The 15,232-nt window shown below is 36.9% G+C and overlaps 1 protein-coding gene across 3 annotated transcripts in view; it reads left to right on the forward strand.

The window, feature by feature from the left end:
• The window catches only part of Atad2b (ATPase family AAA domain containing 2B), a 132,567-nt gene that overhangs the window by 60,607 nt on the left and 56,728 nt on the right, over positions 1-15,232 (forward strand). For all 3 annotated transcript variants that reach the window (XM_057769870.1, XM_057769882.1, XM_057769876.1), the window contains exons 14-18: positions 1,416-1,575; positions 4,154-4,244; positions 8,411-8,722; positions 11,457-11,592; positions 13,203-13,389. In XM_057769870.1, coding sequence (XP_057625853.1) covers positions 1,416-1,575; positions 4,154-4,244; positions 8,411-8,722; positions 11,457-11,592; positions 13,203-13,389 — 886 coding nt within the window. The remainder of the gene's footprint in view (positions 1-1,415; positions 1,576-4,153; positions 4,245-8,410; positions 8,723-11,456; positions 11,593-13,202; positions 13,390-15,232) is intronic.

Raw genomic sequence — 15,232 nt, forward strand, 5'->3', positions numbered from 1 at the left:
ATATAATCTTCAAATAGCTTCTTGTTTTCTTGGATTGCCATTTCACACTCCTTTTTAAAGCATTTTTTAAAAATGATTTATTTCTTCTTGTTTCATGTGCATTGACATTTCGCCTGCATGTATATCTGTGTAAGAGTGCCAGGTCCCAATTCCCTGAAACTGGAGTTACAGACAGTTGTGAACTGCCATGTGGGTGCTGGGAATTAAAATTGGGTCTTCTGGAAGAGCAGCCAGTTTTCTTAACTGATCTCTCCAGCCTCCTCATTTCATGTTTTCTGTTTTGGTTTTTTTTTTTTTTTGGTTTTTCGAGACAGGGTTTCTCTGTAGCTTTGGTGCCTGTCCCGGAACTAGCTCTGTAGACCAGGCTGCAGGCTGGCCTCGAACTCCCTCGAACTCCCAGAGATCCGCCTGCCTCTGCCTCCCTAGTGCTGGGATTAAAGATGTGCGCCACCACCTCCCAGCAAATTTTGTAGTTTTTTTTTTTTTATTTTTTTATTTTCGAGACAAGGTTTCTCCGAAGCTTTTGGTTCCTGTCCTGGAACTAGCTCTTCTAGACCAGGCTGGCCTTGAACTCCCAGAGATCCGCCTGCCTCTGCCTCCTGAGTGCTGGGATTAAAGGCGTGCGCCACCACCGCCCAGCTTGTTTTGTTTTTTGAGACAGGGTTTTTATGTGTAATAGTCCTGGCTGTCCTGGATCTTGTTTTATAGACCAGGCTGGTCTCGAACTCACAGCGATCCGCCTGCCTCTGCCTCCCGAATGCTGGGATTAAAGGCGTGGGCCACCACCGTCCGGCTTGATTACAACTTTTGATGCAGGAAAGTTTTACATAGCTTAAGATTTTTTTATTACATTTATTTATTTTGTGGTGTACATGTATTTATACCATGGCATGCTTGGAAAGGTGTATAACTTTTCAGGCGTCAGTTCCTGCTATCACGTAGGTCCTTGGGACCAAACTCAGATCATCGGGCCTACTGGCAAATGGCTTTACTCACTGAGTCATCTGGCCATTATATTTTGTAATTCTGCGCATTGAATCCGGGTTTTGTGTATGCAAAGCAAGTGTTCTTTGACTTGCTTTTGTTTTGATTTTAATTCTTTCCTTTCTGAGATAGTCTTGATATGTTGGCCAGTCTGGTCTCTAACTCCTGGACTTTGTCATGGAATTGCACATCCTGATCAGATTTTAATTTCATACTATCTTTCTTTTCTCTTTTTTATATCCTCACCCTTTTGATTGCTGTGGTTTAGATGTCTATTGCATTTTCTGTGTATTTTCAATATTGATTTCTCTGTATTGTATTAGTATGTATTGTGGTACGATTATTGTATTAATATTTAAGGCTCAATTATTTTAGAATAATGTTTACATTTTTTTCATTAAGTTAACATGGACCTTTTTTTCCCCCAACAGCTCTATAGTGTCAACCCTCCTTGCTCTTATGGATGGATTAGATAATAGAGGTGAAATTGTTGTTATTGGTGCTACAAATAGACTTGACTCTATAGATCCTGCACTCAGGAGACCAGGTCGTTTTGACAGAGAATTTCTTTTCAACCTGCCTGATCAAAGGGTAAAAGTAGTTTTATTTTATTTATTTATTTATTTAATTATTTATTTATTTTGTGTGTGTGTGTGTATATATATATACACAATATACATATACATACATGCATGCATACACACACATAAACTTTGTAACTCAGTTAGAAAATATATACTTTGTTAATATATTCATTATTAATTTTTTGCTTTTGGGCTATCTTAGTTAATACTTAAAAAAATAAAATCCCGTGTTACATTCCTTGTTAATGCTGCCTATACCCCTAGCATTTTAGGGCTGAGACATAAGACATGCCTGGTGCCTGTGGAGGCCAGAATTGGGTACTGGATCCCCTGAAACTGAAGTAACAGGTTGTTATAAGTCACTGTGTAGGTGCTGGGATCTGAACCTAGGTCCTCAGAAGGAGCGGTGTGCCATCTCTTCTGCCACCCTTCCCCAAAAATATGTCCATAAATATCCTGTGCCAAATTTTTATACTTAACATATGAATTCTAGCGAATTAAATGCAGTAAATGTTATTTATTATATTTGTAGTATTTCAAGAATGTTCTGTTAATACAGAATTCTATGTTGTCATTCATTGTAGAAAATGTTACTTATTATGTGATAAAGTTTTTTCCTTCTTAATTGTACTTTAAATTTTTATTATTAGTCTTGATTGTTTCTTTTTCTTTTGGTTTTCTGAGACAGGATTTTTCTGTCTAGCTTTTGAGCCTGTCCTAGAACTCATTCTGTAAACCAGGCTGGCCTTGATTTCACAGAGATCCACTTGCCTTGCCTCCCGAGTGCTGTGATTAAAGGCATGTGCTACCACTGCCAGTATTCAATTTGTTTCTTAAATTTCCATGAGAACTCATGAGTGGAGATAATTGTGTATTAATGTATATTGTTGTATGTGAGTTGTCTGTTTTATGTACTTAGATGTAGATAGATACCTTGGTAATTAGCACTATAGAAAAGCAAAGGGTACCCTTTTTGTAGAATAGTTTGATACCTCAGTTTGACATCTGTCTGCATAACCACCTGTCATTGTTTTTCTTTTTTTGAGACAGGGTTTGCTTGTGCAGCCCTGACTGTTCTGGAACTCACCCTGTAGACCAGGCTGGCCTTAAACTCACAGAGTTCCACCTGTCTCTGCCTTTCAAGTACTTGGGGCATAAAGTTGTGTGCTACCACTGCCTGGCCACAAGCTAATTTAAAGACTTTAAAATGGTACCAGGTTTACCTTTGTCAGAACAGCATATATGGCCCCTCTAACTTTCTTTAAAAATATTTTTAATATGTTCTTTGAGAATTTCATACTTCCGTATAATATGTTTGTTCATATTCACCCACCATTTTCTGCCTTCAGATTCTCACATCCTGGCGACCCATTCTCTCAATTTCATGTTCTCTCAGGCCCCTTGCACATGACTTAGTGCTGCCCCTGTACACAAAATAAATGGGTTTAGGGTCATCCACTGGAATATGGGAAACCTACCAGAGGCCACACTCCCAAGAAAAAATTATTTTCCCTCCATCAGCTATCAATTGTTCCTCAGCTAGGGTGTGGCTTTATGCAGCGCTGTTCCATCCTTTACTGCAGTTTTGACTGGCTGGATCTTTTGCAGGTCCTGTGAGTGTGATAGCTTTATCATGTCAGTAAATAGCATTTCACAGCACTCGGCCTGTCATCCTTACATTCTTTCCACCCCTCCTCCTCCTCTTCCTCCTCCTCCTCCTCCTTCCTTCTTCTCTTTCTCTTCCTCCTCCTCCTCTTCTTCTTCTTTTTCTTCTTTTCTTCTTCTTCTTCCTATTTTATTTATATGTGAGTGTGAATGCCTGTATGTCTGTGTGAGTATAGATGTCAGATCTCCTGGAATTGGAATTACTGACGGTTGTGATCCACCATATGGGTCTGGAAATTGAACCTAGTTCCTCTAGAAGAGCAGCCAGTGTTCTTAACCCCTGAGCTGTTTGCCAGCCCCTCTCCCCTTCTTCTCTGATGTTCCTTGAACCTTGGGGTGGGGTTGGGGGCGGATATAGTCTCACTTTCATTGCCCAGGTTCAGCTGCCAGGAATGTGTCAATGCTTAGAGGCAGACTTAATTGTAAGTTACAGGGCCAAAGTGGGTACTTCTGCTTTGATATAGAGAAGTATCAGTTTGAAACATCTAAAAACAGGCTAAACACAGATTTTGACCCTACCAGTATAGGGGGAATAAAATGACTCTAAAAGTTTTCCTATTGTGTAACATTTGTATGCACACCCCTACTTACCCTCTAATAATAATAATAATAAAATTTAAAAAATGATATGGTAGGAAAGTAAAAACTTTGTTTTAAATTTTCATCACACGTTAGTGATTTACTTACTGTTTTATGCCACCACTGAAGTTTCTTTACCTCTTAGAACATTATCTGTCTCAAACTTGTGAAACAGGGACAAAAATTTTAGTTTTTATAACTCATGGGTTGACGTGAATGTTAAGGTGTTTAAGTTTCTTTTAAAACAAACAACAGCTTGGTGTGGGGTTGTAGTCAGAATTTGTTGCAGCTAATACACGAGAAGTCAGTGCTGTCTTATGCCACTGTACTCTTCTTCTTAGGCCAGAAAACACATCTTACAGATCCACACCAGGGACTGGAATCCAAAGCTGTCTGATGCTTTTTTAGGAGAATTGGCAGAAAAATGTGTTGGTGAGTGCTCCTATTTGAATTCTGACTGTCATTGCTTGTTTTGCTCAGCACCCCTTTCCCTGATTTTGAAATGTGAATTACAGTTATGTCTTTAACTGTGTGACAGATGGCTGTGCATTCATATTTAGAAATTATAGAAATATTTCACTTTAAAGTTTGAACACTTCTTAGTTGAATTTTCATATCAGGTGTTTGAACAAAGCTTAGTAGTGACATGGCTTCCACGGAATTCTGACTATCCTACCTACATAGTGCTACTGTGTCTCCTTTTAGACATTATCCCGTCCTAGAAATTTTACTAGCAGAAATAAACCTAAGAGAAAAAAGGACCATGTAGATGGCAGGGCTGCAGTCTCCTATGCTTTATGGACAGGATGAATGGGCTCAGAAATAGCCCTATGATCTAGAAAGAAGTTGGGTGGGAGGATTTGTCAAAATATTTACTGGCATTCGCCAGTATTGCTTCAAATATAAAACTTTTCAATTTAATTTGAATTTTTCAGAGTGGAAAACCTCACCCACAGAGTAAATAAGCTTTACTGTCCTAAAAGGATGAGAGCATTATAACCACAGGAGATGGAACTCACATCTTTCTTACTAATTAGGTTCGAAATAAGAGATAAGTAGTAAGTAGCTGAATATACACAAAGGAAATTTCCCTTCCTCCTGGCAAGAGAGCATGCACCAAACCTGGTTCATGTTTTCCTTTCAGACTCTGAAAAATATAAAAAACAAATAAACAAGCAAAAACTACCTGTCTCCATGAACATTTTAAGCATTATGAAGAAATCCCTCAAATAAATTCACTAATAACATCTACTGGGAAAACTTTAAAGTTACCAAAACCTAAAGAACAGCTTAGTTAAAAAAAATCATTGTGATCCACTATCAAATAAATAATTAAAACTTAAATAGAACATTAGTCCATTCAGTTAGCTACATCCGAATTATCCTCTTCATCCACAGGGACTTCCATCTCCGAAGCAGCATCCCTCAGCTTTTGAGCCACAAAGACCTCGACATCTTCTGGTGAGGAGAAAACGTAAATCTCTCCAGCACTACTTCAGTTTAAGCTTTGCCTGGTATAAGAGAGCATGCGCCAAACCCATTTCATGTAAATTTGGCTTGATTTTTGCAAAGCCTTGTGCTGCTTTATGGGAGAGGGTGGTACTTGGTTAAAAACAAAACAAAAACCAGTCTTTCCCCTTTTGAGAGATTTATCCCCCTCTACTTTATCATATTATGGTATTAGAGTTCAGATCAGACTGGGGAAATTTTGTAAATTTTTTTTCTGTGAATCTATCGCAGAATGATCCTTAACTGAAGTATGCATAAGTCTTCAGGAAGTTAGAAATCCCTGGGAGAAGCTATTCTAAAATCCCTTTCAGTTAAGAAACCAGTTCATGTTAAAAATAGTCAAATGCAGGTCTTAAAGTAGGAATAGAATAATAATAAATATTAAATTAATTTTGAATATTACTTTATATACCCCAATGTGTTTCAACATGTATGGTTCAGTTCAGTGAAATTTATGCCTAACCAAAGATTTTGAAGTCTTGATGAATATCTGCAAGGATAGTTGGCCTTTTATAGACTATGGGTTTGGTAACTTTTACCTTGAAATAACGTGGAGGTTTTTACATGTATATCAGGTATGTTTTTTTAAGTAGTGAAGAAAAAAAAGGTGATATCAAGAATATTTTCACAAGTGATAGGAACTTATAACTAGTAAAATGATTAACTATTTTTTATTTATTTTCAATGAGAGGCTTAAAACAAAGAAATCATGTTTATAAAATAATCTGTATTGTGGGCCTACACATTTTGTTTAAAATTGTTTAGAAAAGCCTCAGCCAGGTGATAGTGGTGAACGCCTTTAATTCCAGCATTTGGGAGGCAGAGGCAGGTGGATTTTTGTGATTTCAAGGCCAGCCTGGGCTACAGAGTGAGTTGCAGGATAGCCAGAGCTGTTACACAGAGAAACCCTGTCTCAAAATACCGTTAAAGGAAAAAGAAAGAAAGAAAGAAAAGAAAAAAAAAAGAAAGAAGGAAGGAAGGAAGGAAGGAAGGAAGGAAGGAAGGAAGGAAGGAAAGAAAGAAAGAAAGAAAGAAAGAAAGAAAGAAAGAAAGAAAGAAAGAAAGAAAGAAAGGAAACTTTGACCCTTCAGTCTTCAGAAAAAATGGAACTTGATAGTAATACCAAAGAATCGTTTTCCTTCGCTTCTACCTATTTGTGTTCAGTAGAGCATTGTTTAACAGTGGTGAAGTCTGGGTTATGAGTAGGGATGCTTCTGTTTTACAAACCAACTTTTAACTCTTAGAAGGTTGTAGTATACTTCCAGCCTCATCTGTTTTCTAAACCAGAACACTCTGGAGAGAACAAATATGTGCTATGAATGCAGCAGGACAAGAGCCTATCTAGGAGGCCTCCTGTTTATCCAGAGTCCAGTAATTTTAGCCGTGATTCTTAGTGTTTGATTCTTCTGTATTTGAATCTAGTGAAGTATGTATTAAGTGAGTGGTTCTAAACATTTCCCGAAATACAGACTTAAAATTTTAAGCCCTCAGAGACTGTAATTCACTGTTGTGGGACCTTAGAGTTTGTATTTATGTTTCCATTTTGTTGTTCATTCTGATGATTTTTTAAGTTGAGAACCATAGAAGTCTGTAGCACTTTCTCACAAGCAAATGTAAAGAAAATATTTCTTATCTTTCCTGGTTTATTGGTTGTGATAAACTACTGAAAATTTACTTTAGATAATTGGGTCTGTTATTGTTAATAAACTCATTTATGTGAACTAGATTAGGAGAGAATGAATAGTATATTGCTGTTCTATATAATTAGCATGATATTGTGGCAACCACAGAATGTTACGTTTTTGGAGAATTTGTAGCTAATTCTATAGTTGCTGTTTCATCTCACTGACCTCTGAGCTTTCACTGTTAACTTGAGCCTCTTTGTAGAGAACCTCTGCATGTTCATTAACTGTGCAGCTGTTTATAAGAAACAGAAATGACGATGGTAGTTTCTTTTTTTTACAAAATTCACTTATTTGTGTTTATTTTTCTCTTTTTAAATTGATGCAAGTATTCTCTATTCATTTTGTTGTAAGAGTGTAACAATTGTATGTCGAAGAAAAATATACTTTAAAGATTTACTAATGGAGAAATAATGCCTGAGTTTAGGGCACAATGCTCTCTCTAACATTTTCAAATGCCTCCCCCTGCTGGCCTGACCGATAAATGTGACCAAGTGAAACTTAATTGCTGATAGGAAAAGCCAGTTTGTGGCTAATCTGAAGGATCCTCCCTCCCTCCCTTTCTGTTTTTCTCTTTTGTGACAGGGGCCTTTAGCAGATCATTTGTTTTTTTTATTTTGTAAAGTATATGTTTATTAGGATTAAATGAATATATGATGATAGTTAGTGTGGGAAAACTGGAAAGCTTTTTCTTTAATCTTACTTAATTCCTTTAGCCTTGTGGAGCTGGTGGGTGGATTACAATGCTGTGAGTAGCTGAATGTTAACTGCTATTACACTGTAATTATGAATTACAGTGAATTATGAATTAGAGTGAATTATGAGGTTTTGAAGCCTCTGCTTATACATACCTTTGTACCATTTTTTCATGTATTTAGGAATTAGTAATGTTAGAAAAAATAAGCCAGGAGTGGTGACACATGCTTGGGAGGCCGGAGCAGGAGAATCACAAGTCTCAGCTTAAGGCTGGCTGGACAATTTAGTGAGGTTTCATCTCAAACTAAAATCAAAGAAGGATTAAGGATGTGTTCAGTAATACAGCATTAGGTTAAAGTACTGACTAAGAATAGTGATGAAAGATTGAAATGAAATTGTAATTCTTTGAAAACTTGTGCTGAAGAAAGCTGTATATTATAGTCAGTGGTTTTTGACACATAATATAGGACTTTTTGTATTAATATTATTAATTTATATTTTCATTAAATTAAAATACTTAAGAACATTTTCAGATTTAAGTACTTAGCCCTTATGTGAACATTTTTATCAGATAATTTTAAAGTGTTAATTTTGCTAATAAAGTACTGTATAATTGCTGATTTGTGTCATTTTAGAACGAGGTATGTGCATTAGCAAAGTGTAATGGTACTTAGAACTTAACTTTGTTGCTTTTCTTCTTTTGTGCATTAGGCTACTGTGGAGCTGACATCAAGGCCCTGTGTACTGAAGCTGCCCTGATTGCCCTTCGGAGGCGGTACCCTCAAATCTATGCTAGCAGTCATAAACTGCAGCTGGATGTTTCCTCAATAGTGCTCAATGCCCAAGACTTTTACCATGCAATGCAGAACATTGTGCCTGCTTCCCAACGTGCTGTGATGTCTTCAGGACAGGCACTGTCCCCGATTATAAGGCCATTACTAGAAAGAAGCTTCAACAACATCTTAGCAGTTCTACAAAAAGTATTTCCTCATGCAGAAAGTAGCCAGAGCGACAGGAAAGAAGGTACTGTAAACTACTGTTTATATTGTGAAAATAAGAAAAAAGTGTCCTCCTAAGATTAGTCAGAACTTTATTTCTTTCACTCATCACTGTTTCATAACTCACATTTTGCCTGTATATGGTGGTTGGTTGCCCTGAATGTTTCTTCACTAGAGATACTTTTACCTCTATTGATGCTCAGACCAAACGGGCGATCCTGTCCTCAGATTATCTCCTCAGACTGCAGGATTGATCCTCAGACTGCAAATGTCTCCACCAAACCTCAGGCTGCAATGAGCTCCTGTTTTCTCCCATCTTACATTCCTCCATCCCAACCATTTCACTTCTTTCTCCACCTCCCTAGTGCTATGATTAAAAGCTCTGTTTTCTCTTGTAGACTGAATCAATTTCTTGTAGCCCAGGGTGGCCTTGAACTAACAGAGATCTGTCTGCCTCTGTCGCCTAAGTCATGGGATTAAAGATGTGTGACACCACTGCCTAGCCTCCAGTGGCTTAGTATGTACTCTGATCTTCAGGCAAGCTTTATTTGTTAAAACATAAGTAAAATATCACTACAAACCTGATTGTCCATGATTTTAAATTTTTAAGCTTCAAAATTAATTAGATTTTTGACCTGAGATAAAATCAGAGCACCTTTTTAAACAGTCACCTATTTTCATGGGGGGAATAAAAGAAATTTATGCTGGGGGTGTAAGTCAATGAGAAGCGTGCTTGTCTAGCTTGCATGAAGTCCTGATTTAGTTCTCTGTTTTGTGTAAATTGTACATAGTAGTGTACACCTATAATCCCACTACCGGAGAGGTGGAGGAAGCAAGATCAGAAGTTTGAAGTCATTTGGAGGGTCAGGCCAGCATTACTACATGAAACCTTGTCTCAAAGGAAAAGAAAAAGGAAGAAAGAAATTTAGGTTTATGTTGAAATCAAATAAGATCTATTAAATTTGAAGGGGAAGTAGTAGTTTTGTTTGTTTAAGACAGGGTCTCACTATGTAACCCCAACTGACCTAGGACTCACTGTGTAAAGGTGTGTTCCTGGTATGAAATAATGTATTTTGATGATTTTATTTTTAAGCATGTGTTTGTATGTGGGTACGTACACTTGAAGGCAGGTGCCTACAGAGGCCAGAGCTGTTGGATCTCCATGGAGCCCAAGTTACAGGCAGTTGTGAGGTGCTTGATGTGGGTGCTGGGAACTAAATTTAGGTCCTCTGCAAGATCAGTATGCAGTATGCATTTTCTTTTTAAAGATTTATTTTTATAGAGGCTGTATAACAGGCTTTCTTGGACTACCAGCCCCCAAATCTTGGCACAGGAACTTATTAATTATGAAAACTCGGCCTATAGCTTAGGCTTGTTTCACTAGCTCTTATAACTTAACCCATTTCTATTCCTCTGTATGTTGCGCCATGACTTGTAGCTTTTACCTCTCCTCCTGCATGTCTTGTTCCCTCTTCGTTTGACTGGCAACTCTGCCTTTCTTCCCAGAGCTCTCTCTGCCTAGATATTGGCCATTTAACTTTTTATTAAACCAATCACAGTGACGTATCTTTACATAATACAATCAAATACCTCATATCATGACTGGAGGTGATGGCTCAGAGAGGTTAAGAGCAGTGACTGTTTTTCTTGAGGTAATGAGTTCAATTCCCAGCAACCACATGGTGGCTCACAGCCATCTATAATGAGATCTTGTGTCCTCTTCAGGCATGCAAGCATATATGCAAGCAGAACACTGCATATATAATAAATAAATTTATAATAAATCAATCTTAAAAAAGATTTATTTTAGCGGAATGGTGGTGGTGCACACCTCTAATCCAAGCTCTCAGAAGGCAGAGGCAGGTGGATCTCTGTGAGTTCGAGGCCACCCTGGGCTACAAGAGCTAGTACCAGGACAGGCTCCAAAGCTACAGAGAAACCTTGTCTTGGAAAAAAAATATTTTTTTAATATATATGTTTATATGTCTGTGTGAGTATTTGCTATATGGAGCCCAGAAGAAGTCATTGGATCCTCTGGTGCTAGAATACGAGTGGTTATTAGCTACTTGACAGATGAGTGCTAGGAACTAACTCTGGTCCTAAGTATTCTTAACTGCTGAACCATCTTTCCAGCTCCCCCAATTTTTCTTTTTTCTTTCTTTCTTATTTATTTTTAAGAAAGGGTTTAAGTAAGTAGCCTTTGCTGGGCTGGAACTTGCTATATAGGCTAACCTTGCGTCAAATTCCCAGAGATCCATCTGCCTCTTCATCCCAAGTGCTAGGATAAAAGTACTCTCCCCACTCTAATGTCATCTTAATTAGGCAAGTTTTTGCTTGAAACATGATGTCATTTCAAAAGTACAGGTCAGTTTGCTATTGTTGCTTTTGTAAGAGCTGGCCTTTGCTCAGCTGCCTTATTACCTGAACAGGATATGAAATAGATTGGTTTTGTCCAAATTGAACTCACAGGAGGGGTTTTATGAGGGCACCATTTCTTTCCTAGACCATTAAATCAGCTAAGTCTCCAAAATTACACCTTTTAGTAAATGTGACTAATTTATCAAGGTGATTGAATCATGTTACTTATATTTATAAGTTATTAAAATGCTACAGATTCATCAGTTTGCCCAATTAATCTGTATTTTTGCTAGATAATATATTAGCTAATGCCACTTGATTTTTAATCTCATTTTCTTTAGCTTTAGCATTGTTACTACACAAATTTGTAAGATTCAATTCTTGTGCTTTTCTTTTGACAGATATAGAAACTCTAATTTTAGATGATAGTGAAGATGAGAATACTTTATCAATTTTTGAAATGAATTGTCACTCAGGATCACCAAAGAAACCATCACCAGCTGCTGCTATAACTAAACCTTATCTTCACTTTACAATGTGAGTATTTATATTAAATTTCTTTTAGTTTAGAATGACTTTTTTGCCTTATGTTTAGAACCCAGTGCAGTTTATTGAAGGGTTTTTCTTTGTCTACACATAATTCTGGAAAGTTTTTTTTTTTTTTGTGTGTGTGTGTGTGTATAATTACATTGCTAGTCAGCTAATGTTCATTTTTCCCAAGGAAAAGAATGTTATATACTAGTTTGTATATTTAAAAAAAGGTAGTGTGGTTTTTTTTTTGGGGTGGGGGTGGGGGGTTGTGGTAGGGAAGGATTATTACCTTTGGAAATCAACTATTGTCCCTCATTAAGAAATATTTACCACCACCCATGGTACTTCAACTTTTGATAAGTTTCAGGTGAGTGTTTAGAGATTCCAAAGCTACTAAAGACATTTTGAATTAGAAATCGCTCATTAATTAAACAAATAACATTTTTTTGACCGAGCATTAGTTTTAATTATCTTTTTCTACTTTTATCTTTTTACTGTCTGTGTATAGCAACTTTTGTTGAACATTATAATAAATAAACATTTTTCATGCAATGTAATTTTAAATTAAGACAAAGTAATTTTCAAATACTAAATTATGACTTCTTCCATTTACATAATTAATTCCATAGTTAAAGGTCACTGAAGTTCCATTCAGGTAAGTCTAGGCCCTGTGTTCAGGAGACTATGTTATGTGTCCTATTGTTTTTCTCTTTTTTTCCTTCCTTTCTTTTTTTTCTTTTTTTCTTGAGATATAGTCTCTCTTTGTATCTTAGGCTGGCCTAGAACTCATATTGTAGTTAGTCCAGGCTTACCTCAAACTAGTGGTAATTACAATATGAGGATCTGAGCTTGAATCTGAGCTTGAATCCCTAACACCCATATTTAAAGAAAAAAAAAACTTCAGATGTTACTGTGTATAGCTGTACACCTGGCATTAAAAGGAAACAAGCAGTCTGAGAGCTTGCTGGCTTCAGCCCTGGCTGAAATGGCCAGCTTTCAGTGAAGGTACCTCTGACATTTTCCTCTGGCCTTGTGTGCTCATGCCCATACACCACACATACACCAACAAGTATGTATTTAAAAATAGAAAAAAAAAAGAATTTGCATTGTCTTTGTTTTAGGCCATATTTTTTTTTTTTTTTTTTTTGGTTTGGTTTGGTTTTTCGAGACAGGGTTTCTCTGTAGCTTTGGGGCCTTTCCTTGAACTAGCTCTTGTAGAGCAGGTTGGCCTCCAACTTACAAAGATCCACCTGCCTCTGCTTCCCGAGTACTGGAATTAAAGGCGTGCACCACCACCGCCCAGCCATAAATTTTTTTTTAATGCTGTGAAATGAAGCTCTGAATACCCTATATTTAGAAACTTAAAATCCACCTTTATCACATTTTTAAAAAGATTTATTTATTTTTTCTTTCATCTATCTATCTATCTATCTATCTATCTATCTATCTATCTATCTATCTATCTATCTATCTATCTATCTATTATGTTTAGACTGTTCTGTGTGCATGTTTATCTGCAGGCCAGACCAGACCAGAAGAAGGCACCAGATCTCATTATAGATGGTTGTGGTCCATGTTCAGAATATGTAATTTTTAAATAATTTTTGTGTCTACAGGTCACCATATCATCAGCCAACCTCTTACAGGCCTCGCTTGTTGCTGTCTGGAGAACGAGGTTCAGGTCAGACTTCTCACCTTGCTCCAGCACTTCTGCATACACTAGAAAGGTTCTCTGTCCATCGGCTTGACCTCCCAGCACTTTACTCAGTCAGTGCCAAAACACCTGAGGAATCATGTGCACAGGTAGGTTAGTCTCGCCACTGTGCACATAGTGTGTAAGCCAAAGATTGTTCAGAGGATGGTGAATATTAACTTTTTGTTAATTATTCATTAATATTCTTATGTTAGTATGGTGTGTAATACTTTAAAAATGAGTTCATTTTTTTCTATGATACTTCTTATTGAAAATGTAATATCTTGTAGAAAGGAAAGAAAAGCATTTCCTTTTTGGATCCTTTTTTCAAAGTTGAGTCTTCAGAGACATTTTAGATTGTCTTTACTTAGAGCCTCATCATAGGAATTGGAATAATGTTTTGTTGAGATGTCAAAAAATTTGATTTATAAGAATAGTGATCGTAATTCAACTGTGGATGTTTATGTTTGTAGTTTAGTGTTTTTCTTACTTGATTTTTAACTCTTCTGACGTTCTTATGGCTTATGAAGCAGTATTCTAAATGGAGCTATTTATATTTGCTGCAGTTTTTTAATATGGCCAAAAATACAATGCAAATAGTATCATTCTGGAACTAGAGAGGAGTGAGGGAAATAAATTTTGGGGCTAAGTGGGACCATGTTGTAGCCATTTCTGTATCTCTGCAGAGTGTCTACATATTGGGAGATCATTAGAGTTTTCCCCTTCTCTCTTTTTTTTCCTTTCCATTTCATGTCTGTGTGTGCATTTGTGTCTGCATGTTTATGGGCATGATTGTGGATACAAGTGCACCTGGAGTCCTGAGATTGATGTTTGGTATGTCCTGGGTAGTACTTCACTGTTACTCATTGAGATAAGATCTCTCAACCAGACCCAGAGATTGCCACTGTAGATAATCTTAGTAGCTAATTTGCTTTGGAGGTCCCTTGTCTCTGCCCCCTGAGGCTAATACTAAAGGTAGGCCATCATGCCCACTCAGCATTTGCATGGGGTCTGGTGATCTGAACTTGAGTTCTTGGCTTATTTGGCAAGCACTTGACTACAGAGCCAACTCTCCAACCTTATTTTTGAACCGTTGCTCAGATTGCCATGGAACTCCTGATCTCAGCCTCCTTAGTAACTGAGACTTGAGGTGTCTGATAGCATGCTAACCAGGAGTTGCTTGTTAAATATTTTAATATTGGTATTTCCAGTAAATAAAATGAATGTCACTTTGTACTTGAATGTTTTGCCCATTTTTATATGGCTTGTATACCTTGTGAGGTGGCACCTATAAATACTTGATGACTGTGCTGTAATTATTTTATTGAAAGTTATTCTCAGATGGGGCATTTACACCAAGAAGTATGTGTTTGTTAAACAGTTCATAGTGGTATCAACTTAATTTGTCTTTTATCCACAATTTTCTGCTTATGAATAGCACTTCTTCTAAAGCTTTGTTGACGGCTTCTATCTAAACCTGTAGTTCGAATAGAAAGCTGTACACCAGTGTTTTACTTCCAGTTCAATACATCCTAGCTGTGAGCTTTGCCCAGTAATATTTACTTTTATGTTTGTTCTTTTTGGATAGGAGAAAATTTTTGCAGGTTGTACATGTAAGAGAATAACTATTCAGTGTCACTTAAAGAAAATCCAAATGCTGTACTAGGAAAGTAAAAATTACCAAATTTAACTTCAGAAAAGAGAGACTCTCAACAGCACTAACTGTGGAAGAAGAAAAAGTGTCAAAAGCACTCAATCTGGGTGATTTCATAGGTGAATTATTTTACTTCACTTTGATTTCTAAACTGTTCCAAGCTTAGGAAAATAGGAAAGCTGAGAGATTGTCAAAAACAGCTACCATAAACCTTTCAAATAAATATAGAATGCTAAAGATCAAGCTCATTTAGGGAATTGTCATAAAGAAAACGTCATTAATGGAGACTGTTACTTAAA

Source organism: Chionomys nivalis, chromosome 1 (genome assembly GCF_950005125.1).
Source record: "Chionomys nivalis chromosome 1, mChiNiv1.1, whole genome shotgun sequence".
Classification (NCBI taxonomy): domain Eukaryota; kingdom Metazoa; phylum Chordata; class Mammalia; order Rodentia; family Cricetidae; genus Chionomys; species Chionomys nivalis.